This window comes from Podarcis bocagei (assembly GCF_964188305.1).
Source record: "Podarcis bocagei genome assembly, chromosome: Z".
NCBI lineage: Eukaryota > Metazoa > Chordata > Lepidosauria > Squamata > Lacertidae > Podarcis > Podarcis bocagei.
Genome location: NC_138140.1, coordinates 29,795,332 through 29,823,156, shown reverse-complemented (window position 1 = coordinate 29,823,156; position 27,825 = coordinate 29,795,332). Strand labels below are relative to the sequence as shown.

The 27,825-nt window shown below is 42.8% G+C and overlaps 1 protein-coding gene across 14 annotated transcripts in view; it reads right to left on the bottom strand.

Annotated features, from left to right (window-relative positions):
- TENM1 (teneurin transmembrane protein 1) overlaps nt 1-27,825 on the bottom strand; it is a 395,160-nt gene that overhangs the window by 30,209 nt on the left and 337,126 nt on the right. For all 14 annotated transcript variants that reach the window (XM_081180104.1, XM_081180105.1, XM_081180115.1 and 11 more), the window contains 3 exons: nt 17,408-17,774; nt 8,870-9,380; nt 978-1,150 (listed from right to left, as the gene is read on the bottom strand). In XM_081180104.1, the coding sequence (XP_081036230.1) occupies nt 978-1,150; nt 8,870-9,380; nt 17,408-17,774 (1,051 nt within the window). The remainder of the gene's footprint in view (nt 1-977; nt 1,151-8,869; nt 9,381-17,407; nt 17,775-27,825) is intronic.

Genomic DNA, 27,825 nt, shown 5'->3' with positions numbered 1-27,825 from the left:
CATCTCAATAGTTCCTTCACCTCTGCAGCATGAAGTTGCTGTGAAATATAGCTTGGCTTTGTTCTTTAATAGAAAGGAAGAGGGTGATGGAGGGAGAGTCAACTTGGAAATGCCACCCCAATTCTTGAACATTCTAGTATCTAAAGTTTGGGCAGATGCTAGCAATTAAGTTATGGGTGGCATGGGGAAGCTGTGGCCCTCCAGAGGTTGTTGGACTCCCATCATCCCCATCTAGCATAGCTAATGGCTAGGGATGAAGGGAGTTGTAAACTAGTACATCTGAAGGGCAGATTTGCAATGAAAGGAAGTGTAACGATAGCGCTACCGCAAGTGTCCCAAGATGTGGCATTCAGTAGTACTGCAAGTTGATCCTAGGGTGCTGAAGCTGAAGATGCCACACTTTATCACAATTTAACTGGGACATATGGTAGGCTGATGGGTCTGTAATTTCATTCATTCATTCATTCATTTATTTATTTATTTATTTATTTATTTATTTATTTATTTATTTGATGTTACACTGGTCACCTTCCAACCTTGTGGGGTAAAGAAGCCAAGAATAGTGACAAGCTGTGTGCTGACATCTCACTAAGATCAATGAGATGTATAAATGCTGTTCCGCCATTTTAAACATGTTTGATCAGTTTCTGTTTACTAACTTGTTACAATAATCTAGTAGCCTGGTCTTCAACTGGTAGGTCAGGACCCACTAGCAGATCGTGGACTGATCCAAGGAGGATCACAACAGAAGCATGACCCCCATGCAAACACATGGTAAAAGATTAAGAAATGGGTTCGCAAATGCATGTTTGGGTTAAAAGTGGGTCTTGGGTCTGAAAAGGTTGAAGATAACTTGATCTAGTAGAAACTAGAATATCAAGCCACAATAAACTAATGAGCAGAGTTTTCCTAAATGCATTCAGCAAGCAGAAACTGCCATAGTTCACGCAAGTGTGGTGAGGGGGAACTAAATGTACCTTGTTTTAATGTGTAGATAGTTGAGGTAGCTGAAAAATTTGTAGCTGTGATCACATTCTCCCTGTTTGAAGTGTCGATTTCAACTCTCATCAGTTTTTCTACGTCACTATGGAAGCTGCTGACCTCACCCGTTGGAAATGTTGCATTGGTTAAATGTCCATCAGAATCATACCTGGGAAGAGAAAGAATTAAAGAAATATAAATATAAATATAAAATGTACTGCACAGACTTCTGGAGGAGGAGCCATTGCAGGTCGGCCGCATCTCTCAGGAGCTCCTGAAAGATGTAATTAAGTGGTGACTAATGGCAGAGATTATCTGCTGTTTTTGTCTCTGTTGAACAGAGATAATATTGGGATTAACTCCTAGATGCTCTAGATGAATTACTCACTGACGTGGAATTAAGAAATCCTATCAGACAGGTGAGTGACCAGGAGTGGGAGTTATGATGTTGAAGAAGGAGATGGAATTCATAGAAGGAGGACTTTGTGTACAACATGGAATCAACTCAGAAGAAAAAGTGAAAACTCTGCGGGTGTGAGAAGGAGTTCTAGGACTGCTATGTCCTTTTTAGGCATCCTTTTAGGGAAGGAAAAGTTTTTTGGGGGAGGGGAAGACAGACTTCCTTGTTGGAAGTGTTTCATATGCATTTCAAATTTGCCATTGGGGGGGAGTGGATAGCTGAGTGGGCCAAGAATTCTTGGGCACTTTGGCTTTCTGGATAAGTGTTAAATCCTCCCAGGTGACCAGGGATGGATATGACCTAGGACATTCCCCTTTCGGATAGCTGGTCTGTTGGAACAAGGGTTCTCTGCAGATACCCTGATGTTGTAGAAGTTCCACCTTTGTGCCTCGCTGCCCACCGTGATTTAGAGAAGACTTTTAGTTCACTAAGAGCTCAATCCTATGCATGCCTACTCAGAAGGAAGGCCCACTGAGTTCAATGGATATTATTATGAGTAATTGTGTGTATCAGGATTGCAAGTCTAATACTTTAAGTTGGTTTATTTCCTGATGGGCTGCTATTTTATTTATTTAGCAAGGTTTATATATCTCTTTATAAAAATAAAAATAATAAAATCTTTTAACAGTTTAGATAAAATAGTATACTCATTTTTTAAAAACAAAGATGACAAAAACAGTATCCAGATTTAATGGTTTTAAAATACTGATGCAGATGTTCAAATATGGCTTTTGTATTTCCTTATCCTTTGTTTTATATACATCATCTTGGGCAACTTGTTGAAAAGACGGCATATAAATAATGCAATAGTAATAAAATGAACAATTACCGTGCAAATTAATTGGACAAGGCTACTCACTAATATTAAGTAAATATTATTATTTTTTTTGCTACGATCCTCAGTCTACTCAGAATTTTTTGCAAGGTTTAGTGCAAAATGTAACATGATGCAGATGTACCACAAGAGGTCACTCTGCATCCACGAAAAACAAAACAAAACAAAGTTGAACTACCAAATAACATCTACTTTAGAATTTCCTTATCTTGAAGATCTGCAAATGTTCAAAAGGCATTGGGAATTCCCTTTCGGTCCAGTCCTCACCACCTCCAGGGATGAAAACTTCCAGGCGTGCATCAAGAGCTGTGTACACAACTGCACCCGGCCCCAGGGGCTGCCATCTGCATGGATTATTTCTCCCAGCCAAGGTTGTACAGAGGGAATGAAGCACAGCAGGTCAGTGGGAAATGATGGCAGCTCCTTTGTGCCTCCTAGCAGAAAATCCAGCTGCTGAGCACAAGCTGTGCTGGTTTTTCCCTGTTCAGTCAGGGTGTATGATGGCCGTGGTTAGTGCCAAGTTGCCAAAGGTGAAGGCTTGCAGTCTTTCCTAGGTATCAGTCTTATGTGCCAGTAGCTGATATTCAGTTGGGGTAGTCTGGCTAGGCTGGAGGGCTGGAAACCATGCAATTCTGCCTGATTTATTTCCAGACTCTTAGATGCTGCCTGGCATATGAGATTACACCCAGGAAATGCTGTAACCTTTTGTCCTTTTGTATCCTGACTGGAAGGAAGACACACCTATATTCCTACATTTCATCATGGGGAAGGGCTGGAAGATACAGTGGTACCTCGGGTTAAGTACTTAATTCATTCTGGAGGTCCGTACTTAACCTGAAACTGTTCTTAACCTGAAGCACCACTTTTAGCTAATGGGGCCTCCTGCTGCTGCCATGCCGCCGGAGCACAATTTCTGTTCTCATCCTGAAGCAAAGTTCTTAACCCGAGGTAATATTTCTGGGTTAGTGGAGTCTGTAACCTGAAGCGTATGTAACCTGAAGCGTATGTAACCCGAGGTTAACCATTTATGTTGGCTCCTGTTGTCTTTTCCCCTTTGATTTGACCTTGATCATCCCCTGCTTCACCAACTCTTGTGGGCATATTACAGTGGTACCTCGGGTTACATATGCCCCATTAGCTAAAGTGGTGCTTCAGGTTAAGAACAGTTTCAGGTTAAGAACGGACCTCCGGAATGAATTAGGTACTTAACCCGAGGTACCACTGTATTTGCAAACCAGAAAAACTGTAACAGGCAACACACACACACACACAGAGCAATCAAGCATGCACCGCAGTCTAAATCTACTGTCTACAATAGAATGCTGCTTCCAAGCCTAGTTTCAGTGGACCAGTCTCTCTAAGTAAGCCCAGAGCTGGTTTTCGGTTTTGCAGGGCTCCTGAGCAAGATGTTATAGGCAGGCTCCCATCTTGGTCACCAAGTCCCCTGCAACAAGCATAAGAACATAAGAAGAACCTATTGGATCAGGCCAACGGCCCATCTAGTCCAGCATCCTGTTCTTATGGTGGTCAACCAGATGCCTGTAGGAAGCCTGCAAGCATTACCTGAGCTCCTGCCACTCCCTAAGGATTCCTGCAACCAGTATTCAGAAGCACTACTGCCTCCAGAGACAATTCCTTCTAGGCCAGTCTGCGCTGCTGCACAGGGGGAGAGGGCATTGCAACTGGCGGTTTCATGGCCAGAGGTAGGATCCTTGCTAGGTCATAGACTTACAGCAGGTGCCCAGTCCTGGTCCTGAATGGGCCCACCTCCTTGCACCATTGCCCTCTTGCACTCCCTCTCCCTCTGAGCCGAAGGAAAGGCAAGTGGAGGCTGCTGACTCTTCTCCTTGCTTTTCTTGGTGAGGGCAGCTGAGCACATCTCAACAGAGAGGAAGAGCAGCAGGAGGAAGAGCTGTACTGGGAGCAGGGAGAGAGGTGTTGGCAGCTAACAGCCACTGCTGGGGTGTAGACCTTAGCAAGTCTGTAATGCTGCCAACCTCTGATAACCTTGAATATGGCAGACTGTTAGGGTACTCTGCTCTTTTCTACTCAGTACATCTTATAAGTTTGCAATAGGGCCCCATTTTATTTATTTACATTCATATCCAGCCCTTATTTCCAGGAGATCAAGGTGGTGTATGCACTTCATCCCCCATCTCATTTAATCTTTACAACATCCCTGTGAGGTAGGCTAGGCTGAGGGTGACTAGCCTGAAGTCTCCCAGTGAGCTCTGTGGCCGAGTGGGGATTTGAACCCTGGTCTCCCAGATTTTGGTCCACTGTGCCACACACTGTCAAGAGATAACAGAGGGCAGGTTAAAATGACATGTGTGTTGAGGGGGGCGGGGACGAACCAGGTACAGAGGCATCCTGGTGCTCCTTGAAGGGAGGGCAATATACAAATGTAATAAATCCAAAATAAATGAGCAGTACTTCAGGAGTTACCACAGCTGCGTCTGCTCAAATATTGGCTCCTGTATAACTCTAAAAAAAGAAAGAAAGAAAAAAGCATAAGGAAGAATGTTTGTCCTCTAATGCATCTGGTCACCTTATACATTGGGAATAACAGTAAAAAGCTGTGGACCACAGACCATAAATTGACCAGATGAAACCAACCTGACATCTCCCATTGATTTTGCTGCTTCAGCTCAATCCTACTTCTCATTGGAAGCTTAGAACAGGACAGGCTGTGAGCAATTGCAGAAATGGACAGGACAGAAAAGGGAGGTTTGCAAGCATGTGGAAGAGCAAGCCAGGGAGTCAAAAGGTTGCTTGCCTCTCCCCCAGCCCCTCCAGAGGACTTCTGCACTTTTAATGAACATAAACAATAATCTCATCCTCTATATACCTAGTGGATCACTGTACTCTTCAGGACAAGGCATCCTGCACATACCATCTCACCAGGAGGTCTGTTCCTTATGATGTAGGAACCAGGTCTTTAGTGTGGCAGCACCTACTCTTTGGAACATCCCCCCCCCCATTACATATCAGGCAAAAACTGTCTCAATAAGCCTTTTTAATGCATATTGAAGAATTTCCTTTTTCAACAAGTATTTTAAGTGAATATTTCTATACCAGTCTGTAGCTGTATTGGGTTTCAAATCTGTCTTTTAAAAAAAATATGAAATTGTTGTATATATGTTTTTCTTTTATTATTATTTAATCACTTGGAGATGTTTGCTAGGGTGCAATTCAAAAACCAAAGGAAATAGGCAAATAAATAATGCCAGAGCAGACTATTCATCCAGTAGTCTCAAGGGCAGTGGCAGTCCAAAGTTTTCCCCATCACCCTACTACTCAAAAGGTGGCATCTGTCTCCCCCATTGTTGACTTTCAGGAGAAATGTAAAGACATTTCTCTTTTACCCTGCCTTGAAATTAGTAACTGGTTGGCTTTAAATGTTTTTAGCTGGTTTAAAATTGTTTTTAAATCTTTTAAATATCTTTTTATTTGATTTTAAATTGCATTAAAATGTTAAGAAGAATACCACCACACTTGCAGGCGGGATGCTTCTAAACACCAATTGTTGGAAATCACAAGTGGGACGAGCACTCTGGTGCTCATGTCCTGCTTGAGGGTTTTCCTGGGGCACCTGGTTGGTGACCATGAAAACAGGAAGCTGGAAAAGCTGAGCCACTGGACTAATCCAGCAGGACTTTTCTCATGTTATTCACAAAAGGTATCCACATGATCTGATAACAGAATCCTCGGCATGTCTAGTCAGAAATAAGATCTGCTGAGCTCAGTGGGACTTTGTTTTTTGTCAGATGAAAAAGGACAGGATCGCAGCCTCAGTTAATGGTTCTTAGATGCACAGTTCTATGCTAGCGTACCCAGGCAAACAAAATTAGGTAACTTCCCCCAATCCCAACCCTGCAAATTCTCAACACTGTGAAACATTTAGGACTGCACCCAATGTTTCTCTGGTTGCTACCTAGCGTGAAAGTTCTGTAGTGGAAGAGTTTAAAGGCAGTGAAACAAATTAGTCCAAAACAACAGCTGCATTAGAGGAGGCTTGTAGTGCAATAGCTCATTTAGTTTGCACAATTAGTTGTGCAACCATCTTTGGTAATGTGTTTGTGTTTTCCCCTGTGCAATAATGTTCCACCAATACAACGTTTATAGACCACTAAATGTCTTTAACTAAGCACTACCTTGGATACAACCCTTATCTTGCAAATTTTACTATTTTGCGTAACATGTTCTCATTTAGTTAGTCATGGTGGATGGGCATAAGCTACACTCGGCACAAAAGCTATGCCTTTGAACACTGGAAGTTTGGAAGTTATGTGCGGAAATTTGATTCTGCCTCCAGGCACAATTCAAAGTATTGGTGCTGACCTTTAAAGCCCTAAACAGCTTAGGCCCTGCATACCTGAAGGAGCATCTCCACCCCCATCATTCAGCCTGGACACTGAGATCCAGCTGTGAAGGCCTTCTGGCAGTTCCCTCATTGCAAGAAGCAAAGTTACAGGGAACCAGGCAGAGGGCCTTCCTGGTAGTGGCGCCTGCCCTATGGAATGCCCTCCTGTCAGATGTCAAGGAGATAAACAACTATCTGACTTTTAGAAGGCAGCCCTGCATAGGGAATTTTTTTACTGTGTTTTAAATTGTTGGAAACTGCCCAGAATGGCTGGGGTAACCCAGTCATATGGGCAGCATATAAATAATAATAATAATAATAATAATAATAATAATAATAATAATAATAATAATAATAATAATGCTTTTCTGGTAGTTCAGTCACCATTTCCCATATATATCCAAGAATAGCTTCCAAGAGATAAGGGCCCCAAACTCTGGCTTGGATCCAACACACTGTGATTGGAAAGAAAATTTGTATTCTGTGAATTCTTACTAAATGCTAAACAACTTATCGTGGTGCAGTGCCACAACTAAGATGCTTGGGGAAAATGATCTCTGAAAATTCTAGTATGACCTATCCTGCACCACTCAATGTGTGAATCAGAACTTATTAGTTCGCTAGCTTCAGTCACTCCTGAATTCAATGCATGACTGAAAAAAATTACATCGAAGTACATTTAGGAATGTATCTTTGAGAGAAAATATCATTCAGAATGCGTATGTTGAGAGAAAATGTGTTTAAGAATTTATATTTAAATGCAAATGTTCATGTGGATTTAGTTATAAACACAGATTAGTGCAGAAATGTGATGTGTTTATCATGGGTAAACACATGCAAAAGTGACATGGGATTATAGTTCTTATGCATATTCTATGATAAAGCACCCATGTGAAAAGTACTGCACTTCAATTCCCATCAGCCTCAGTCAGCATGGCCAATCCCCAGGGATGATGGGAAATGTAGTCCAATAGCATAGAGGGTAACAGCTTCCCCATTGCTAAGTTACATAGTTCTTATGTGTAGACTGATCTAATGCAACCAAGCCAGCCACACCCCAGCTTTATTCCAAGCAGTTCAAGGTGTTGTACATGGCTCTTCTCTCCCATTCTATCTGTGTGAGATAGGATAGGCTGAGATATAGTGACTGGCCCAAGTGGCTGGGTGGGGATTTGAACCAGGACACTCTAATCAATTAACCATAATGCCTCTCCATATGCCAATCCCTGTGGACAATTTCCAGCCTTTATTAACTATAGACTGATTTGCCCAACCCTGGTCACAACAGGGATTGCATTATAGTATGAAAAAGGTGGTGAGGAAGATACAGGCACATAGGCTCCAGAGGGCCACTGAAGTATTTTAAGTACCTTGAACAGCTCAAGATCACAATACATCAAGGACTGCCTCTCCTCATACAAACAGACTCAGATCCTGTGATTATCGTCTGAGGCCCTTCTTTGAGTGTCTCCCCCACAAGAGCTCTGGAGAGTGACAATATGAGAATGGCCTTTTTGTGGTGGCTCCCCATTTGTGGAATGTTCTCCCCAGGTAGGCACTCCTCGTGCCCTCATTACAAATGTGGTGTTTTGGGGGGCTGGGTTTATTGGGTTGTTGTTTTTGTTTTGATTATGTATTTAGTGGTTTTATATTTTGATTTTATTCTGTGAACCACCCTGAGACCTCTGGGTAAAGGCGTCAAGCAAAAAAGTTTATCTTCAACCTAGAGTTTGGCTGAATCTATGGCCTTTGGGAGGAGGGTTATTGGCTTGCTTTGCTTTTGTTTTATTATGTATTTTGTGTTTTCATTTTGAATTTTTATGTTATGTACCACCCTGTGATCTTTGGAAGAAGGGTGGTATACAAATTTAATTTAAAAAATAAGTCTCTCAAAAAGAGCTTTTGCAAAGTTTCATAAAGTCGTGAGAGTTGTTATACCTATTCCCCACACAGAGCTATACTTCCCAATGTAGCTAAACAGTCAATCCTTCTTCCCAGGGATCTCTGGGAATTGTAGCCCTGTGATAGTACCCTAACAACTCTCAGCACCCTTCATGAATTAAAGCTCCCAGGATTTTGTTTTTAGGGGGGAGGCATCATCACAGGGGCTTAGATTCAGGGTCCCCTCCAACTTTACAATTCTACGATTCCATGACTGTTTAAAGTGGCATGATATGGCTTTAAATGTATTGTGCAGATGAGGCATTAAAAATATTTGAAGGTCACTTACTCATAAACTGTTGTCCATCCATACTCATTGCTTTTGGTGGCTAGAAGACCTGTGGTGCCAGGATAAGTCATGAGAGCTAGATTGTAGCCCTGGGCATAAACTCTTTTGAGAATCCCATTGCTACTTATGGTCAGCCAGTATACTTGACCTCCAGGCATCACCAGCCAGAGAGGCAAACCACTGGCATCTCTGCGAATATGAACTGAATTCCCATTGCTGTTGGTAATGGTGCCAAGATCGCCTTCCCCGTTGTATGTGAAATTGTACATGAAGTCCCTTGTAATCAGATTGAGTGTGTGCAAGTGAGTCCCATTGCTGGTGAACTGATACAGTTCCTGGTCTGCTGGGGATGCAACCTCATAAATATTCATGTCATTGAGATGAGCCTTATTCCGACTGACTGCACGGATACGGATGTTGCCAAGGTCAGCTACATACAAGGTGCCGTCAGGAGATACAGCCAGGGAAGAGGGAGCTTTCAGTTTTGCGTCTTTAGCGAACCCACCATCACCTGCAAAACAACAGGGAGCAACTTTATTAAATCTGCACCTGATATGATTAACCAAACAAAAATAAGAACTCTCCCGACTTAATATTTTTAAAACTATAAACCAATATTTTGCTCCAACAGATTTGTTTCCCATTATCTAAAGCAAGTACAATTCTTAATCGGCACAGTTGAAGAACGGACACAGGAGATATAGATGCTTCAGTTACCCTAATAGTTGTAAATCCACAGTGCTGTTGGCTGGGCAGAGCTACTACATTTCAAGTTCCCAGGGCACAAAGAAGGTCACAGACAAATATGCTCTCCTCTGCAAAATTCACGCCTTCTTGAATCAAAATCCATTCGTGAAGTAAGCAATGGGAATACAGTCATAAGCTAAAAAACTGAGTTTGTTGCATTTCATAAAGTCCAGTAGAGTATATGTAAAATGGTTTTAAATACGAGCTCATGGAGATAGATACAGACTTATCAGAGCTTATAGCAGGCTCACTGAAATCAAAGGGACTTAAATTAGTCATCGCTAACTGAAGTCCCATTGATTTCAATTGGTCTATTAAGTTTAGATCCGACCTATTGTGTTTAGGTTTGCTGTACCAGAACTGAATTATTTTGTCACTGATGAACATTTAAGACTTGCTTGGCCATTTAGCAGCTGCCTCCAAGGCAGTTTCTTCCATCAATGCAGGAATGTAATGAAAGAAAAGACCCAGAACTTTCCAATGCCATCAAGATTATAAAGGTGCAGTAACTTCTGTGTCAAGAATGGCTTGCCCTAGGTTCTGAACCACTGAGGAAGCTCATGGAAGATGAAAGTCTATGTCTTCAGGCAGACCTATCTTCCCATGAGTTCATAGGCTATTTTATCTGTTTATGATAGCCTGTCTTCTAGGGGTATGAACTGGGTTCAGCCACATCCTGAATCCTTAGCTGAAGGAATATGCCTTGGAGGTTGTTAGAGGTGAAGGTTTCTTCAACCTGCAGACCAGTTGCCCACAAACTATAAAGGGAGACTAGAATATTCCTTATTTACATACTCCAAAACTGTTCACGATACTCTTGGGGAAATACTTCATTTATTCTTCTGAAATTTGGCAGTATTCATTTTACACCCCCACCCATGAAAGGAGGGAAAAGCTAGCCTGAAAATGGCATCTTATTCTGCCCCAAAATAAATAAGCCAGAGATATGTCATTAAAACAACAAAAAAGGAGAAAATATTTACAGGTGCCCAGCACACACAAAAATACTGGACCTATCTGACTGAAACTTTGTGGACTTTATCCAACATGCAGGGGCCACCAAGTCTGCAGATTAACAAAGCGGACTCAGAAGGAAGTCAAGTCAAATTGGCCAGCCTACAAAGCATTTCAAATTGAGAGTTCTTTCCAAAGCACCAAATCAAGGTTTGAACCTAATAATGTGGTTGTTGCCCACACCTGCTATCTTCTGCTAGCATCAGAGAAGAACCTTTTATTTCAAGTAGGAAGTAGAAGTTTTATTTCAGTGTCTGCAGTACTCTCAAGTCGAAACATCCATTACTACTGATTAGCAAGCGCAAAGATCCCATACACATGCATGTTGAGATCTTCAGCTGAGGCCCTCCTGGCTAGCTGCAACCAGCTGAAATCCATTCTGTGACAACCTTTCTGTTGTGGCACCCAGTTTTATGGAATCACCCCTCCTCCCCTGTAATAAGAAAAGCACTGAGTCTGAGAAGCTTTTAATGCTTGCTAAAGATCTGTTTGTTCACCCAGGCATTTGCTGACTGTTAATGCTAAGCATTTAGAGGAAATGAGCTAGCGCACTGCTGTTGCTGTTGTCGTTGTTTTGCCCCCCTTCATTTTAATCAGTTACATTTCTTAGAAACTTGTTTGCAGTGTTATGAACTGTCCTGTAATCAGTGCAGTGCAGAAATGTTTTAAATAAAATAAATAAAATAAAAGGTCCAGAAGAGGATAATCAGAAAAGAAAAGGGGAGCCCTGTGTCATCATGCTTCCTCAGGGTACAGGTGTCTTATATACAGTGGCGTAGCGTGGGTTGTCAGCACCCAGAGCAAGGCAAGTAATTTGCGCCCCCTAACCTGTGGATTTGCGCCCCCTAACCCGTGGATTTGCGCCCCCCTAACCCGTGGATTTGCGCCCCCTAACCCTAACCCCCAGATGTTGTGCCCGGTGCGGCCCGCCCCCCTGCACCCCCCACGCTACGCCACTGCTTATATATGTCTCCAAACATGCATGTTGTCAACTCTTTTTTCTTTGTCCTACCCATCAGCCTCCTGTGGCATCATTTAGCAATTTGATTCTCTTACAACAGCATCTGCATGCTTAACAAAAAGCATGTGAAAGTTGTTCTGAATCACTATGCATCCCACCCCATCTCCAGGCAGACCTTGTAAAACATACACACTACAAATTACGGTGATGCTAGGCAAGATTAGTCACCCAATATCTTATGCTGGTTAATCTTCCTCATTTTGATATAAAGTCTAAAATAACATGAGATACATCATTTGCCATTCACCAGGTGATGCTCAAGGATGAACAGCTTCTGTTACATGAATGCTTATGTACTTCATCATTTGGAATAAGGAAATGGAAGAGAAAAAACCAATTGGGGACCCAGGTAGAATGAAGACTGGACACTTGTGCAGAAACCCTAAACAGGTAGAAATTTGCACGTGGAACAAGGATGGAGGAGAATTTTGTTTGACCTGAATTTTTAAGCAGATAAACCGGATTTACACTTCCTGCATTAATATGTAAACATTTGCACTGTGCACTTCTCTGAATTTTGCAATGCACTTTTGGTTCCAAAATATGTGTACAAATAATGTGTATTTTATGGGGGAATGTATATAAAAATATTCAGGAATCCATATTTTAGTGGAGGGGTTTGGTAAGTGATTTTTTCAAGTTTTTTTTTTAAAAAAAAAGAACCCAGGGAATAAGGGGTGGAATAGACTTGTGTTTACATGCATGTAAAACTGGCACAGTATGGGAGTAGATGGATCCATACATCCATTGTGTGTGTATGTGGGGATAGGAATCATACTTGCACTGATTTTGAATGGGTGCCCTTCCATTTTTGCAGGACAGATTGTGCATTCAGATCCTTACCAGTGTTAGAGTCTATGCATGTTAAGTGCAGAAGTAACAATCAATGCAGAGAGATCAAACAGGGATATGCATATCTGTCAATTTAATTTTCTCACAGTTCCTTATCTTTCCAATCTTAAAAGTGAGCACATTTCCCTATCAGCTTGCAATTTATTTATTTAATTAATTCCTCAGGTAATCTGTCAGCATTTTAGTGTTAATATGCACGTTTAATATGTGGCTTTGACTAAAATACACATTTTTGCAAAGCAGTTTTTCTTCATGCATTTTATATGTTATTCTCATCAATATATGTATTAGTTATGCATACTTTGCCCTAGTATATGCATTTTATTCAAATATTACTTGGCTGGAGATCTGCAAAATTCAGAGAAGTGTAAATTTCAAACGGTGGCTGTGTTTCAGTTCACACATTGTTTTAGAAAATGTGAATTAGGTATAATTCACATATAAATGTGAATTGAATCAATTTCCCCCTCATCCTTTGATGTAATGCCAAAAAGCATGATCCTAATCCCTCTCTGTACATTTCTATCCAGCATGACCATCAACACAGGACTCAGGATTTCTTGTGACATTAATCTCACAGTCCTAATTTCATTACCACTTCCATTAGCAGACACATCATTTTGTAGATGACAAGGGATTTGTCATGGTCCTTTTTGCAGGTGATTTTGCAGTCCTGAAAAATGAGTAAAATCACAGAAACAAAGAACTGGAAGGGACGTTGTAGGTCACGTAATCTACACCACCTTACATGCATGATCTGAAAAGCAGGATGAAACTACAGCATCCTTAGCAGACATTTATCCAGCTTCTGGTTAAATATCTCTGGCAAGGGAGAACCTATTACCTTCCAAGGTAGACAGTTTCACTGTCAAACAGTTTGTACTGATAGGAGCCCTTTCCTCACATTTACCCAAAATCTGCTTCCCCAAACTCTCTACCCATTGGTTCTAATTACGGAGAACAAGTTTAATTTATGTTATAAATAATGCTACAATAATGGAACTCCCTGTTTATTAATTCAACATGCAGGAAAGAAGCAGCACAACTAATTACTGAATCTTCACATCTCTGAATTTCTCTTAAGAATTACCGTATTTTTCGCCCCATAAGACGCACCAGCCCATAGGACGCACCTAGTTCTTTTGGGGGGAAATAAAGGAAAAAAAAATTTATTCCCCCCCCCCAGGTGCGCCGCGCTAATCCCGAAGCTTGGGGCGTGCAGAGTTCAGCGCGCCCCAAGCTTCTGGGTGCCGGCAAGCAGTTCGCTAGCCGTGGGAGAGCCGCGCGGCTCTCCCAGGGCTAACGGAACCGCTGCGCTAATCCCGAAGCTTGGGGCGTGCGGAGCTCAGCGCGCCCCAAGCTTCTGGGTGCCGGCAAGGTCTCCACTAGCCGTGGGAGAGCCGCGCGGCTCTCCCAGGGCTAGCAGAGCGCTGCGCTAATCCCGAAGCTTGGGGCGTGCGGAGCTTAGCGCGCCCCAAGCTTCTGGGTGCCGGCAAGCAGTCCGCCAGCCGTGGGAGAGCCGCGCGACTTCGCGCGGCTCTCCCACAGCTAGTGGACCGCTGCGTTAATCCCGAAGCTTGGGGCGTGTGGAGCTCAGCACGCCCCAAGCTTCTGGGTGCAGGCAAGCTCTCCGCTAGCCCTGGGAGAGCTGGGTCTCCCACAGCTAGCGGATAGCTTCCTGAAGCCTGGAGAGCGAGAGGCTTCGGTGCGTACCGACCCCCGTCGCTCTCCAGGCTTCAGCGAAAGCCTGCATTCGCCCCATAAGACACACACACATTTCCCCTTCATTTTTGGAGGGGAAAAAGTGCGTCTTACAGGGCGAAAAATACGGTACCAGTAGGATCTGAAATGTGTTGGATTAATACACATCTCTTTTGTCTACCCTGTTGCCTATTGCTCCTGCTTCCAGTTCTTTTATCTTCTATATGACAGGTTTTTAGATAGCACTAGCTGTCAATTGGGGACGCGGGTGGTGCTGTGGGTTAAACCACAGAGCCTAGGACTTGCTGATCAGAAGGTCGGCGGTTTGAATACCCGCGACGGGGTGAGCTCCCGTTGCTCGGTCCCTGCTCCTGCCAACCTAGCAGTACGATAGCACGTCAAAGTGCAAGTAGATAAATAGGTACCGCTTTGGCAGGAAGGTAAATGGCATTTCCGTGTGCTGCTCTGGTTCGCAAGAAGCAGTTTAGTCATGCTGGCCACATGTCCCGGAACGTGTACGCCGGCTCCCTCGGCCAATAAAGCGAGATGAGCGCCGCAACCCCAGAGTCGGTCTCGACTGGACCGAATGGTCAGGGGTCCCTTTACCTTTAGCTGTCGATTAGCTACTGGGCTAAGCTCAAGGCTCTGGTTTTGGTGGGACTAGACTACCTATAAAATCATCTCACCAGCTACATAGACAAGTAATCACTGTGTTCTGCAGGAGAGAGCATTCTGCAAATGCTGTACTATCACGAGGTGCATTCTACATGGTATTTAGTGTGGCACCTTCTCTAGCACCATTTGATTCTATAAAAGCATTTTAAAGTAACTGTTTCTAGATATGCAACTGTTCTATATATGTTATATTGTAAATGCTTTGGGATGCCTAATGGGAAGCGATTACTGTATTTTACCGTCAATAAGATTTCCCTATGTATCAGACGCCCCCTATTTTGGGGGACTCAGATTTAAGAAAATGGCCTTGGCACTATCCATGTATAAGACGCCCCCTAATCTTTGACTTAATTTATTAGGAGAAAAACCTAGTCTTACACATGGAAAAATACGGTAATTAGTGGGCCAGTGTGGCATAATGGTTAGTGTTAGACTGGAACCTGGGAGAGCAGGAGGTTCACAATCCCCACTCAGCCATGAAGTTTACTGGGTGACCTTGGGCTAGTCATCATTTCTTAGACTAACCTACCTCACAGGGTTGTTATGAGGATGAAATGGGGAGGAGGAGAACAACTATGTACACCACACTGAGATCCTTGGAAGATAAAAGTGGAACATAAATCAAATTAATAATAATAATAATAATAATAATAATAATAATAATAATAATAATTGAATGGTACTATGATGTCTTCTCTTAGTCTTCTTTAGGCTAAACACATCCAGATAATTAAACCATTTCCCACAGAAATTTGTTTACATGCCCTTTATTACTCTCTTTCCCCTCCTTCGGACACACGATGGTTTGCAGCTCCCCATTCTAAACTACGTCCTCTTTCTCCTGCTGCTATTGGATTAGTTCAGGGGTAAGCAAACTTACCACACCTTGGGCTGGTGTCTCCAGCGCCGATCACACGGTGGGCCGGAGGGCAGCAGAAGCGCGTGCCCATACGCTATTTCTGGCGCACTTCCAGGTTGGAGGAGCACCGGAAATAGCTTGTGTGAATGTGCACGGGCCTCCTTCGACCCAGATGTGTACCGGAAATAACACTTGTGCATGGGTAAATAACGCTTGTGCAGGCGCACAAGCTATTTCCGGTGCTGGTCTGATCTGGAAGTGGGCAGCTGTGCAGCACAGCGCCGGTAAGAGCAGACAGCGACAGCGGGCATTGCCGCAGGCCGGATAAATGAGTCCCTCGGGCCTCACCCGGCCCGTGGGCCTTAGTTTGGGGACCCCTGGAATAGTTGACTAAACCACCATAAAATGAATCACCTGCCCTTTCTTCATCCCCATTTCCTAATGATGTTTTTGGAGCATGAACATTAGACTGACATACGGGAGGCATATTCGTTTCAGCATGAGGGTAATATCCAAGCTGGCTAATTGTTTCATTTTGCACACAGCTCAATCCAATCCTATGGATATGATAATGTGGCTCATACTGACCTGAAACCTGTTTTGAACACGTCAACAGTGCCCTGTGCAAGAAATATTGCATTGCACAGCAGAGATGATGACTGCACTACTATTGCATGAATCTGTCCTCACAGTACCATAGGATCATGGTATCCAACCATCTGAATATTCAAACTGTGAACAGTGGATGCCAGAATGAAGACTGAAGGGAAAATGTGGAAATGTAAAATGCACAGAGATGATGGCTTGAAATAGGATTTTTACATACTTTTATGAATTCTTTGGGATTTCCTCTGCTTCAGAAATTCAGATTTCAAAGCTTTTGAGGGCACTGTTTTCTTTGTGGAGATCAGAGGGACGAACTGTTACATCAAACTAAAAGTCTTCAGCTCAGTGGCAGAGCATAAGCTCTGCATGCAGAGGTCCCAGGTTCAATCCCCAGCATCTCCAGGTTGCAATAGGAAAGACCCACAGGTTTGTTTTTTTAAAAACACGTTTTTTAAAAACTTGAAATGTAGGTCCACTTCCACAGACGGTGTAGACAACAATGAGCTAGATAGACCACGGGTCTGACTCTGTATTATAGAATTAGGTAATTTATATACCACTTCTTACTTCAAATAAGTCTCTATGTCAAGGATGGTGACCTTTTTGGTTCTGTGGGCCACATCCATATCAGGATCTAGCCTTGTGGGCGACATCTGACACGTGGGAGGACTGCCTACCTGCAATCGCCTGATGTCCCAATGACATCAAGCAATTGGGTCATGAAGGTGAGGACCTGAGTATTTTTGTCTGGCTGGACTATTATTATTATTATTATTATTATTATTATTATTATTATTATTATTATTATTATTATTATTTTATTGAATTTATATACAGAACTATGTCCCTGAACTATGATAATGCTTCATGTTTGCCTGGATGGAGGACAGAGAGGAGTTAGTATGTAGAATCTAGCGTATTGTACAAAGATAACATTTACATTCCCTGCTCTATCAACTTTTGCCTCTGACTCCATCTACCACTGATGTGTCTCTTGGAAGGCTGCCCAGAAGGGAAAGCAGCCATTGTACCAAAAGATTCTGCACCCTCGTTTAATACGTACCAGAGAAACAGTCACAATTGGGGTCAATCTTACAGTCACAATCCGATGGAGCTCCAGCTATGATGGAGATTTCACCATTAGTTGTAACCTGTTGGATGCGGTTGATCTTCCTTTCATCAGTCTCAGCAATGTACAGCACTCCGCTGTGAGATACGCCTATGGCTCTTGCCGACTCAAGTGTTGAATGGATTGCCACTTTGCTGACCAAAACGTGATCTATGCCTGGCACCTGGCAGTGAATAGGTCGGCCTGCAATAATGCGCACTTGCTGATTTTGAGAAATTTGCAGCACAATGTTATTGTCCAGAACATATAATGAATTGTCAAGTGGGTTGACAGCAAGGTCTGTTGGCCATTCCAAGCGGACCTGCAAAAAAGAAGGAATACAGCAAGAGTCAAAGAAGTAGTTTTTCCATGGTTTCCACTTTTGGCCAAGAAGGATGCTTGTGTGCCTGTGGGTGAAATCAGGTCAGTGAAGCACAAGCCAAAGTTGTGGACAGTCAGTATGGCGTTCTGGTTAGAAAGCTGGACTAGGACGTGGGAGACCCAGGTTCAAATTCCCACTCAGCCATGGAAATTACCGAGAGGAAAAATTGTATGCCATCTGGACAAAAGATGGGGAAAAGATGTAATAGTGACATAAATAAACTCTCTTCCACTTGACACTCTTTTGACCCCTTGATCTTGACTCAAATTTGTCCAATGCCCAGGCCTAGACTTTGGGGATGAAGTCCAAGGTACCACTAAGCAGTGTAAGCTGGAGGGCCCTCAACACAGCAGGATGTTTTACAAAGCCAGCCCTCTCATTAGGATGAGTGAGGCAGTTGCCTCAGGCAGCAGTTGCTGAGGGTCAGGGAGTGATGGTAAAGTGATGAAGGACAAAGCTGTGCATGCCCTGTCCCACCTAAGTGAGCTGAATACTCTCAGGTGTGGAAGAGGATGCTATCCCATTGCCGGTACTAAAGTAAGATTCACTTGCCAGCCTGGTTGGAGCCAGCTCATCCTTTGCCTGAGGAAGAAAAATGTCGTGGGCTAACTCTGCTAACTTGCCATATTTTGAAATAAATGAAGACAGAACACATTACTCTTAGTTATGCCTTTTCTGGACTTATTTTCTGGGTTCTGAGGTACTGTACAAAAGGAGCAGATCTGCTTATTGCATGAGCCAAACTTTGATTTCAGGAACCCAGGGTGGTCATTATGATTACAGAGATTATTCTTCCTCCCAAACTTTGATATAAACACCACAATGGGCCCCAATGGGCCCATGAAAATGGGCATCTGGATGGTTGACAGCTCTCTGACAGCAGGACCAAAGGAACCCTCTAGGCAAGAGAAATCTGGTTACTTCCTCTTCTCATTAAAAGCAGGAAAAAGAGAATTTATCCCCATGACCCACTGAAGCCTGTGCTGGAACAACACAGAAGTTTTGGTTAATTGGGAATGAAAGCTTATTATCTTGGTCCATTGATATCTTTGGGTAACTTCTGAATATACGTGTTCCCTGATCAGAGTTCAGAGCTACCTATGTTTCTCTTTGATTAAAATGAGGAGCAGCTGTTCATGGAAAAGTGTTCCAATTATAAACTAGGCAAGACTGAGTGAAAGTGTGTGTGTGTGGGGGGGGGAATCTAAAATATGAACTGGGCACTTCAAGGTTGAGCAGAATGATGTCTTTCCCTGATGTCCAGTACTCAAGTGTGTGCCTTTGCGTTAAACTCAAATGTGAACATGAATCTCTTAGAGTGAAAGGACACCACTTTTAATCAATGTATAATTTCAGAGTTAAGCAAGTAGGTCCGGATACAGTGGTGCCCCGCAAGCCGAATGCCTCGCAAGACGAAAAACTCGCTAGACGAAAGAGTTTTCCGTTTTTTGAGTCGTTCTGCAAGACGAATTTCCCTATGGGCTTGCTTCGCAAGACGAAACGTCTTGCGAGTTCTTGTGAGTTTGTTTCCTTTTTCTTAAAGCCGCTAAGCCGTTAATAGCTGCTAAGCCGCTAAGCCGTTAATAGCCGCTAAGCCGCTAATAGCTGTGCTTCGCAAGATGAAAAAACTGCAAGACGAAGAGACTCGCGGAACGGATTAATTTCGTCTTGCGAGGCACCACTGAAATTTTTTGGCTGTTTTAAGTTAAAATACAACATTTCTCTCTATCCCCCCCTTTTTATTCTCTTGTGAGTTTGTTGCTGAAAGGTTGACATTGCATGGTCCCACTGTAGAGAGCTTTGACTTCAAGAGAGAGGGGGCTGGGTGGCCCATTTTTTTGAATGTCCCAAAAGTATGTTTGCGAAATTAGAATATAATGTTTCCTTTAAATAATATATTTTCCCCATTGTAGGATTTTACTTTGCAGCATTAGAGAAACCAAGAAGGGAGGAAAGTTAATTTGCAACCTATCTAAGCCAAAAACCAAATGGTTTCAAGGTGGCTCTTCCTGGCTTGGCTATAATTTTTGACCTAGTTTTGATAAGGGAAGCAGAAGGATTCAATAATGAAAATTAAAGGAAAAGGAACAAAGAAGGCTCAGAATTGTTATGTAAGTCATAATTAATAAAGGCCTAATTTTTAATGAGGAGTAATGTGATTCACCATAGATATCAGAGAAAACCAAGCAGTGTGGTTGGAGATTTGAAATGAGAAAGGTTTTATGTTAGGGAAACACACAAAGAAGTAGAATTGTGGGGTTTTTTGGGGGGGGCGGGTGAGGCTTCTGTCTGTCTTTCTCTGGATGCTTCCTTACATCTTTCTTCCCCCTATACCAATAGCACCTTTCCTGAAAGTGTGCAGATCTTAGGAGACAGGAAGAGCTCCCTTTTATATTTTTCTTTTCCCTAATCCACATGGATCATTTTTGCTTCATCATTAAGTGGGGATTTGAACCTTGGGCTCCTCAGCCCTAGGCCTTGTCTGCACTTGTCTGCATTTAAAGAAGTATCATACCTCAAAAAGCCCTAGGAACTGTAGTTTGTTAAGGGCCCTGGGAGGTGTTAAGAGATCCCTATTCCTCACAGAGCTACAATTCCCAGAGTTCCTTGGGAAGGGGGATCAACTCTTAAAGCACTCTGAAAAAGCTGTAGCTTTGTGAGAGGAATATGGGGCTTCCTAATAACTCTAAGGACGCGGGTGGTGCTGTGGGTTAAACCACAGAGCCTAGGACTTGCCGATCAGAAGGCCGGCGGTTTGAATCCCTGCGACTGGGTGAGCTCCCATTGCTCAGTTCCTGCTCCTGCCAACCTAGCAGTTCGAAAGCACGTCAAAGTGCAAGTAGATAAATAGGTACCGCTTTGGCAGGAAGGTAAATGGCATTTCCGTGCGCTGCTCTGGTTCGCAAGAAGCAGTTTAGTCATGCTGGCCACATGTCCCGGAACGTGTACGCCGGCTCCCTCGGCCAATAAAGCGAGATGAGCGCCGCAACCCCAGAGTCGTCCACGACTGGACCTAATGGTCAGGGGTCCCTTTACCTTTAATAACTCTAAGCATCCTTAACAAACTAGAATTCCCAGGATTCTTTGGGGGAAGTCATGACTGTTTAAAGACGTATGATACTGCTTTAAATATATAGAGCACCATCAAGCAATTTAGCAGCTTCTTACTCATGCCTGTTGTGTGATCTGTGACAGCAAACAGGGTGGCTACAGAAATGAATCAAAGTGCTTAAGGGTCATTATTTTCCTGCTGTAATTAAGGCTTTTTTGAGGGGGAATAATTATTTGAGTGCAAAAAGAACACCATTAGTGCAACATGGATACATTTTCCCATTGTGTTCGTATGAAAACACTGATAGCAAACAGAATTTATTTTCCTCTGACATTCAAGCATGTTAGTTCCACAGCATCCCCTATTAAGGTGGGCAAATTATTATCCTTCAAGCAACTCATGCAAATAAGCAAAAACAAATCCTGTCAGGCAACATCAGTCACAATTTTTCCATAACATGCTTGCCGCTGTTCAAGTTGTCATAAGCAGTGTGGGCAAGCTGAAAATGCTGGTCAAGAGGCACCAGCAGTGTAATATATTATTATTTCCACAAGAATAATTTTTTTTGGAAAAGAATATATTCTGACATAAGATGAGTGTTGCTGGTCCCATATGAAACACATCAAATATGGGTGATCCCTCCAGGGTAACATTTGGGTAGTAATGAGCCCCCTCTCTGGGCATTTGGACAGAATCTTCCCCCTTGGACTTCTTTACCTTGATATTTTGATTGTGAATAGAGGGGTCAGGCATCTTCCCACTCTCTCTCTGTTTAGACTAAGGAACCAACCTAATAGAATTTTCCTCTGGCAACTTGTGACAGTAACTGTGAGGTAGGCAGAACCTCCAAGCTGGTCCAATTTGTCTGCAGGCAAATTCCTCCATGGTTCCAAATACGGTGACAAACCCTACAGCAAGGTCATGTACATGCACTAAGGTAAAGGGACGCAGGTGGTGCTGTGGTCTAAACCACTGAGCCTCTTGGGCTTGCTGATCAGAAGGTTGGCAGTTCAAATCTGTGCAATGGGGTGAGCTCCCATTGCTCTGTCCCAGCTCCTGCCAACCCGGCAGTTTGAAAGCATATGAGTGCAAGTAGATAAATATGTACCACTGTGGCGGGAAGGTACACATGCGCTCTGGTTTCCGTCACAGTATTCCATTGTGCCAGAAGCGGTTTAGTCATGCTGGCCACATGATAAAGAAAGCTACCTGTGATCAAATGCTGGCTCCCTCAGCCTGAAGCGAGATGAGCGCCACAACCCCATAGTTGCCTTTGACAGGACTTAACCGTCCAGGGGTCCTTTACCTTTTTTTTTTACCTTTTACATGCACTGCCCACTTTCTTTTGGGCGGGGCCAAAACATGCAGGGTGGGACATCTGTTGACAGTTGCCAAGCTGGCCTGAGTGAAGCCAGGCTTCACACTACAGTCCCCTAGCTTGGCTGTGACTGGCCAGTTCAAATTTTGCAGTCCTGATGTTCCCCGCGGCCAGCCAAGGCTGATGTTGCCACCAGCTGGTTGCACGGGAAATCTTTGCCCCACCCCTTGACCCACCCACAGCCACACTGGGCTGCAACTGCTGCCATCTTTCCTGCACAGAGACATTTGAAGAACCTGCTATACTGTACTTAGATAATTGATGTTTTAACAAAGTGAGGTTAATGAGATTATTATGCCTTAACCTGCTTGGTTACAATGGGTGCACAACAAAATTTAGAGTACTCATTAAGTGATTAAATTTGTCCTTTTCATCCAGGGGATTTTCTTTAAAAATATTTCTATCTGGCATTAAGATGAATGTGGCTGAGCTCACCATTCTGGCAGGTGGTGGTGATATTTTGAGAGGAAGATGAATGGGGCGAGCCAGCTGGAAACAGATTCTAGTCCTTAAAGACACCTGTTTCATTTCCCCACACACACTATACATATTTTAAGGAAACTATGCAGGGCTAGTGCATCACAAAATCCCAGGCTTTTCAAAACTGTTGGTAAATGAGAAGCTCGGTGTTTTGAGAGCAAAAGGTTCCAGGTTTGATCTGTGGCTTTTCTTGATAGGGCAGGGGAATATTCTTGGCTGGAACCCCTGGAGAGCTGTTGCCAGTTAATGAAGGCAATGCTGAGCTAAGTAGTTCAATAGTCTGACTTGGTGTAAGGCAGCTCCCTGTGTTCCTATGGCATACAGTCTGAATGGACAAGGTCAAATGGATGAAATATGTTCTGCCTCTAATAGAAGACATCAACATATGCAAAAAAATGTTCGGTATACATTCAGCAACTCAGGGCTAATTTTATTCATGATGTTCATATAACCAATGAAAAATATATGGTTAACTCATGGATGTGGCACCAGTGGCCCTTCCTATGTTGCTAGATTCCAATTGCCATCATCATTGGCTATGCTAGCTGGGGCTGATGGGAGTTGGAGTCCAACAACACACAGAAGGCCTCAAATTCCCCATCCCTTGGTTATCTGCTCAATGAAGAAACAATAATCCTTACTCTAAATTTAGAGATAGAAGCAAAACAAAATAAAAAAGGCCAAATCTATGTTTAATTATAATGTCAGGAGGCAACAAACACAATGCATTTTCTTGGCATCACATTAACAACAAACAAGGATCTATTGCAGCACGCATTATGATAATTTATTCCATAAGATCAACTGGAGATAAGAGGAAGGGGGGAAACTGGCTGATGCACAGTCAATATTTTTTCCAGGCAAAATGTCAACTAAGCTAAGTACTTCTTCCCCAAAGTAAACTTTCTTTTCCCTAGGATTAACTCATTTTTTTTAAAAAAAAAAGCAATGGAAGAATATTATAAAGAAATGAATATGGCATCATAAAAGTGCTCATACTACCATTAAGACTCTCCAGGCAAATCAGGAAGGCGAAGGCAGGCAGAAGCACATGATATCAATTACTATTATGCAAATTGTTTGAACAAGATTCCTGATGTCTCCTTGGTGCTTAAATCTGTGAGACTACTGCTGTGCTGAAATCTGTCCTCCAATTTTTTAAAGCTCCCCCCCTTTTAACTCTGTAAAAAAGCTTCCATTTATCTGTCTCATCCTCACATCACTTGAGAAGTTCTTTAGAATTTCAGTGGGTGTGGGCTTTTGAGCTCACCCTCCTGTTGAGAGGTGGTCAAAGGTGATATTTCCATTTTTCTTTCTGGCTAATATTTCTTCAGCATTCTGCAGCCTTCCCAGCTATCCACGCTTCGTGCTCTGAAGATAGCTTCCTGGGAGAGCTCACCTCACGATGTCTCCCCCTGGCTTTTAGTTGAAGTGTGGGAATGCAGGAATTCTAAAGACTGCAGACCCACCGGTGAAATAATTTGTAGAATCAAGAAAGGACACTCACAAATATCCACAGCTACCTCAAAAGTAAATAACCATGGCATAAACTCTGCACTCCACCCACAATAATTTCACACATCTCTCTGTCTCTTTAGTAAGATTCAAATACAGTATCTTTTATCATTAATTAATGCAGAATTGTAAAACAACAACCACCTGGGGTGAGTGGGTGGATTTTCAGTAAAGTACTACATGAGACAGATCAATACGAGTGAAAAACAAAATCACAGTTTTTAATTACCTGAAGAGTTTAAGTAGTGAGTTTACCTAGGTCAGTTTCTTCTACTAATATAGCAATAAGTGGGAACAACTATTTCTTCCTAGGAGGTTCATAAGCATGGCAACACAAAAGCTAATAACAAATATCCTCAGGTAGCTTTCACCTACATATTTTACACACTTTAAATACAATAAATTATGATAAAAAGCAAGTCAGGAGTGGCAGACTAGGGTGATGTCTGCTGTTTGCAGGAATTCTGAAAGGGGGGATGTGTCAGAAGGAAAATGGATGGATATTTATTTATATATACTAGTAACACTGTGTCAATGCAACATTTTTTATATGTAACTGTGTATTTTTTGTAATATTTTGTTTAAGTTGTCTGCTGCTTCGGTTTTCTGCACACCACTTCACAATATTTTTAAAATATATTAAGTGGTACAGAAATCAATCAATCAATCAATCAATCAATCAATCATAAGCATCCATAATTCAGACCCATATATAGAAGCAAGGAATGTTTTCAGATGTAGAAATAATTAAGGATGGGAGTTTCCCCCTTAACAAAACAGCCTTTTGAAAGTTTGTAGCACTGTAAGTTTTGTTCTGGCAGCATATGGAGAGCTTAAAACCTCCCCTTGGCTTACCATAAAGCAATTGGAAGGCTTGAACAACAGTAGCATGTGTTTGTTTGTTTTTTGAAAATGGCTTTAGAGGAATCGATCAGCAACTGGTGTAGCATGTTCCCATTTTAGGAACCGTGTTCCAGCTTTATTTCCTGCTCTCTTACAACGGCGACCCTTTATTTAGACAACCATGAAAATGATTTCTGTTGATTATTACATTAATGGTCTGATAATAAAAGCTGTGCTGGCAAGTAAGCTTTCAGGCTGGGGCAAAGAACTAAGACTGCAAATTCAACGGAGCATTGGGAACTGTCATATACCAGGTCAGAACAATTGCTCTACATCTGTACTGACAACAGTGACTTACAGTAGCACTCCACGGTTGAAGGCAGGAGCCTTTCTGAAACCCTGCCTAGAGAGGCCTGGGATTGAACCTGGGATTTTTTTATATATTTTATATTTTTTTATATACAGAGCATCCACTTTAGTGTAGAGCTATGGCTCATCTCCATTGCCACAGTGAAGTCTGGAAGGAAACATTACTCCAGATGTGTGGTTGTCACTAAAAATAACAGCCTCATGTACTGTCCTCCCCAATGCCATTTTTATAGAAAAAGAGGTGCCGCAACTCACCACAAATGCTTCCCTTGTTCACCTGAGAGATGCTGGAACTGAGTTCCGACAAGTTCTGGCTGAAAAAAGTTGTCCTTTTCCTAACAACATTTAATGAAGAAGTAGGAAACCTCAACCTTCTGGGAACTCCAGAGGCTAGCCTGCCAGGCAGTTTGGGGCAAAACACACATACTTTTCCTGCACCTGAGTTCATATTTAACATCAGGTACAGGAATCTTCAAGCCTCGGCTAAAATGAAGAAGAATTGGGAATGTACCGTATTTTTCGCCCTATAGGACGCACTTTTTCCCCTCCAAAAATGAAGGGGAAATGTGTGTGCGTCCTATGGGGCGAATGCAGGCTTTCGCTGAAGCCTGGAGAGCGAGAGGGGTCGGTGCGCACCGACCCCTCTGCTCTCCAGGCTTCGCGGACCTCTCCGCAAGCAGCGGGAGCACTCCTGCTGCTTGCGGAGAGTTGCCTGCATGCTGAAGCCTGCGCGCGCCGAGCTCAGTGCGTCCAGGCTTCGCGGACCTCTCAGCAAGCAGCGGGAGCCAGCGCTGGGCTCCCACAGCTTGCAGAGAGCTGCCTGTTTGGGGGCTGGGGTCAGGGGAAGCTCGGGCTTCCCCCGCCCCAGCCCCGCGCCTGGGGGGGGGGGAATAATTCCCCCCCTTTATTTCCCCCCCCCAAAAAACTAGGTGCACCTTATGGGACGGTGTGTTCTATAGGGTGAAAAATAGGGTACTCCCAAATGCATTCCTGCTTCTTCCTTTGAGTAAAAAACACACACAACGTCTCTTGATTTTGGTGATTTCTTCTGTTGCACTGCATGGCAAAATATCAGTAATTATAGCAAGACCTTGTAGACTAGATACTTTGCAATGCTGACCTGAATTCAAGCTGGCAACACTTGAGCCACTCCTGCAAAGGAAAAATGTCCATGCACATCTTCCTCTGTAGGGGCTTGATGCAAGCAACAATTAGTAGTGCAGCTGATATGTACCAAAAGTGGGGCTTGACACTCAAAGCATAGCTTGCTGGGCCACTTGACACCATAGTGAGATCAGTTGATTGACAGCTAGGTGGCCCCACCCAGCTGTCAAAATATGCATATAACCTATGTACAACATGCTCTGAACACACTCTAGGCTTCCCTAATGTAGGGGCACCTCTATCAATGAACCCCCACCTTAGTGTTAATGTAAATGCACCCGAATATACTGGTTGGGCAGAAGGAAAATGGGAAAGGGGCATTACTGGGAATGGTTTATCTGTGTGGAATCCAAATAACATTTGACCTGTCAGGCAGGTAGTGGCATTGGCTCACCTTTAGGTGGCTCTCATCTGCTTGCAAACTTATTCAAGAAACAGAAATTTTAGTTTATTTCTATTCCACCTTTTCCCCAGAACCGGGACCTAAGGCAGCACACAAAAATTACAGCTAAAACACACCTAGCTAAGGCCATATAAAAATAATAATCAAACTATCTATGGAATTAGTGCAATATAAAAACATATCTATTAAAATGCAGATAGTTTTTAAAAACACAAAACACTATTAAGGTTCCTCTACTTTAAAAAAAAGCCTGCTAGAATACAAAATTCTTCACCTGCTGGTGGAAGGACAGCAAGGAATTGCAACTTGGGAGGCTGAGCTCACTGTGCTTGTTGCTTGAGACGCAGAGGATACAGGTTTATCTTTCGCAATTGATTACACACTGTGTCACAGCTAGGGATACCTAAAGGATTGGGTGATAAGATCTGCTTCACTGTTCCATCAGGATAAATCCTCTACTAAGTTTTATTCTTTATTGACACAAATGTCATGTGTTAAATAATTTTCCTTCCAGGAGGAAAAAAATGTCAATAGATTTTGGGATGGTGGGTGGGCAAAATTGTTGCTGTGATTAAAAAAAAATTAATCCTGTTTTTTTAATCATTCTCTATCATGGAAACCAATGCCATAGTAAAGCTATTAGACTTTATGGCGGCTCGAGCCTGCTCTCTGAAAAAAGACAATTTTAGTTATAAATAAATAAATTTCCTTGTCCTAAAACTGATTGTTTTGTAACAGCACTAGATAAAGAAAACGGCAATAATTGTTTGCAAGTCAAATGTAAGAG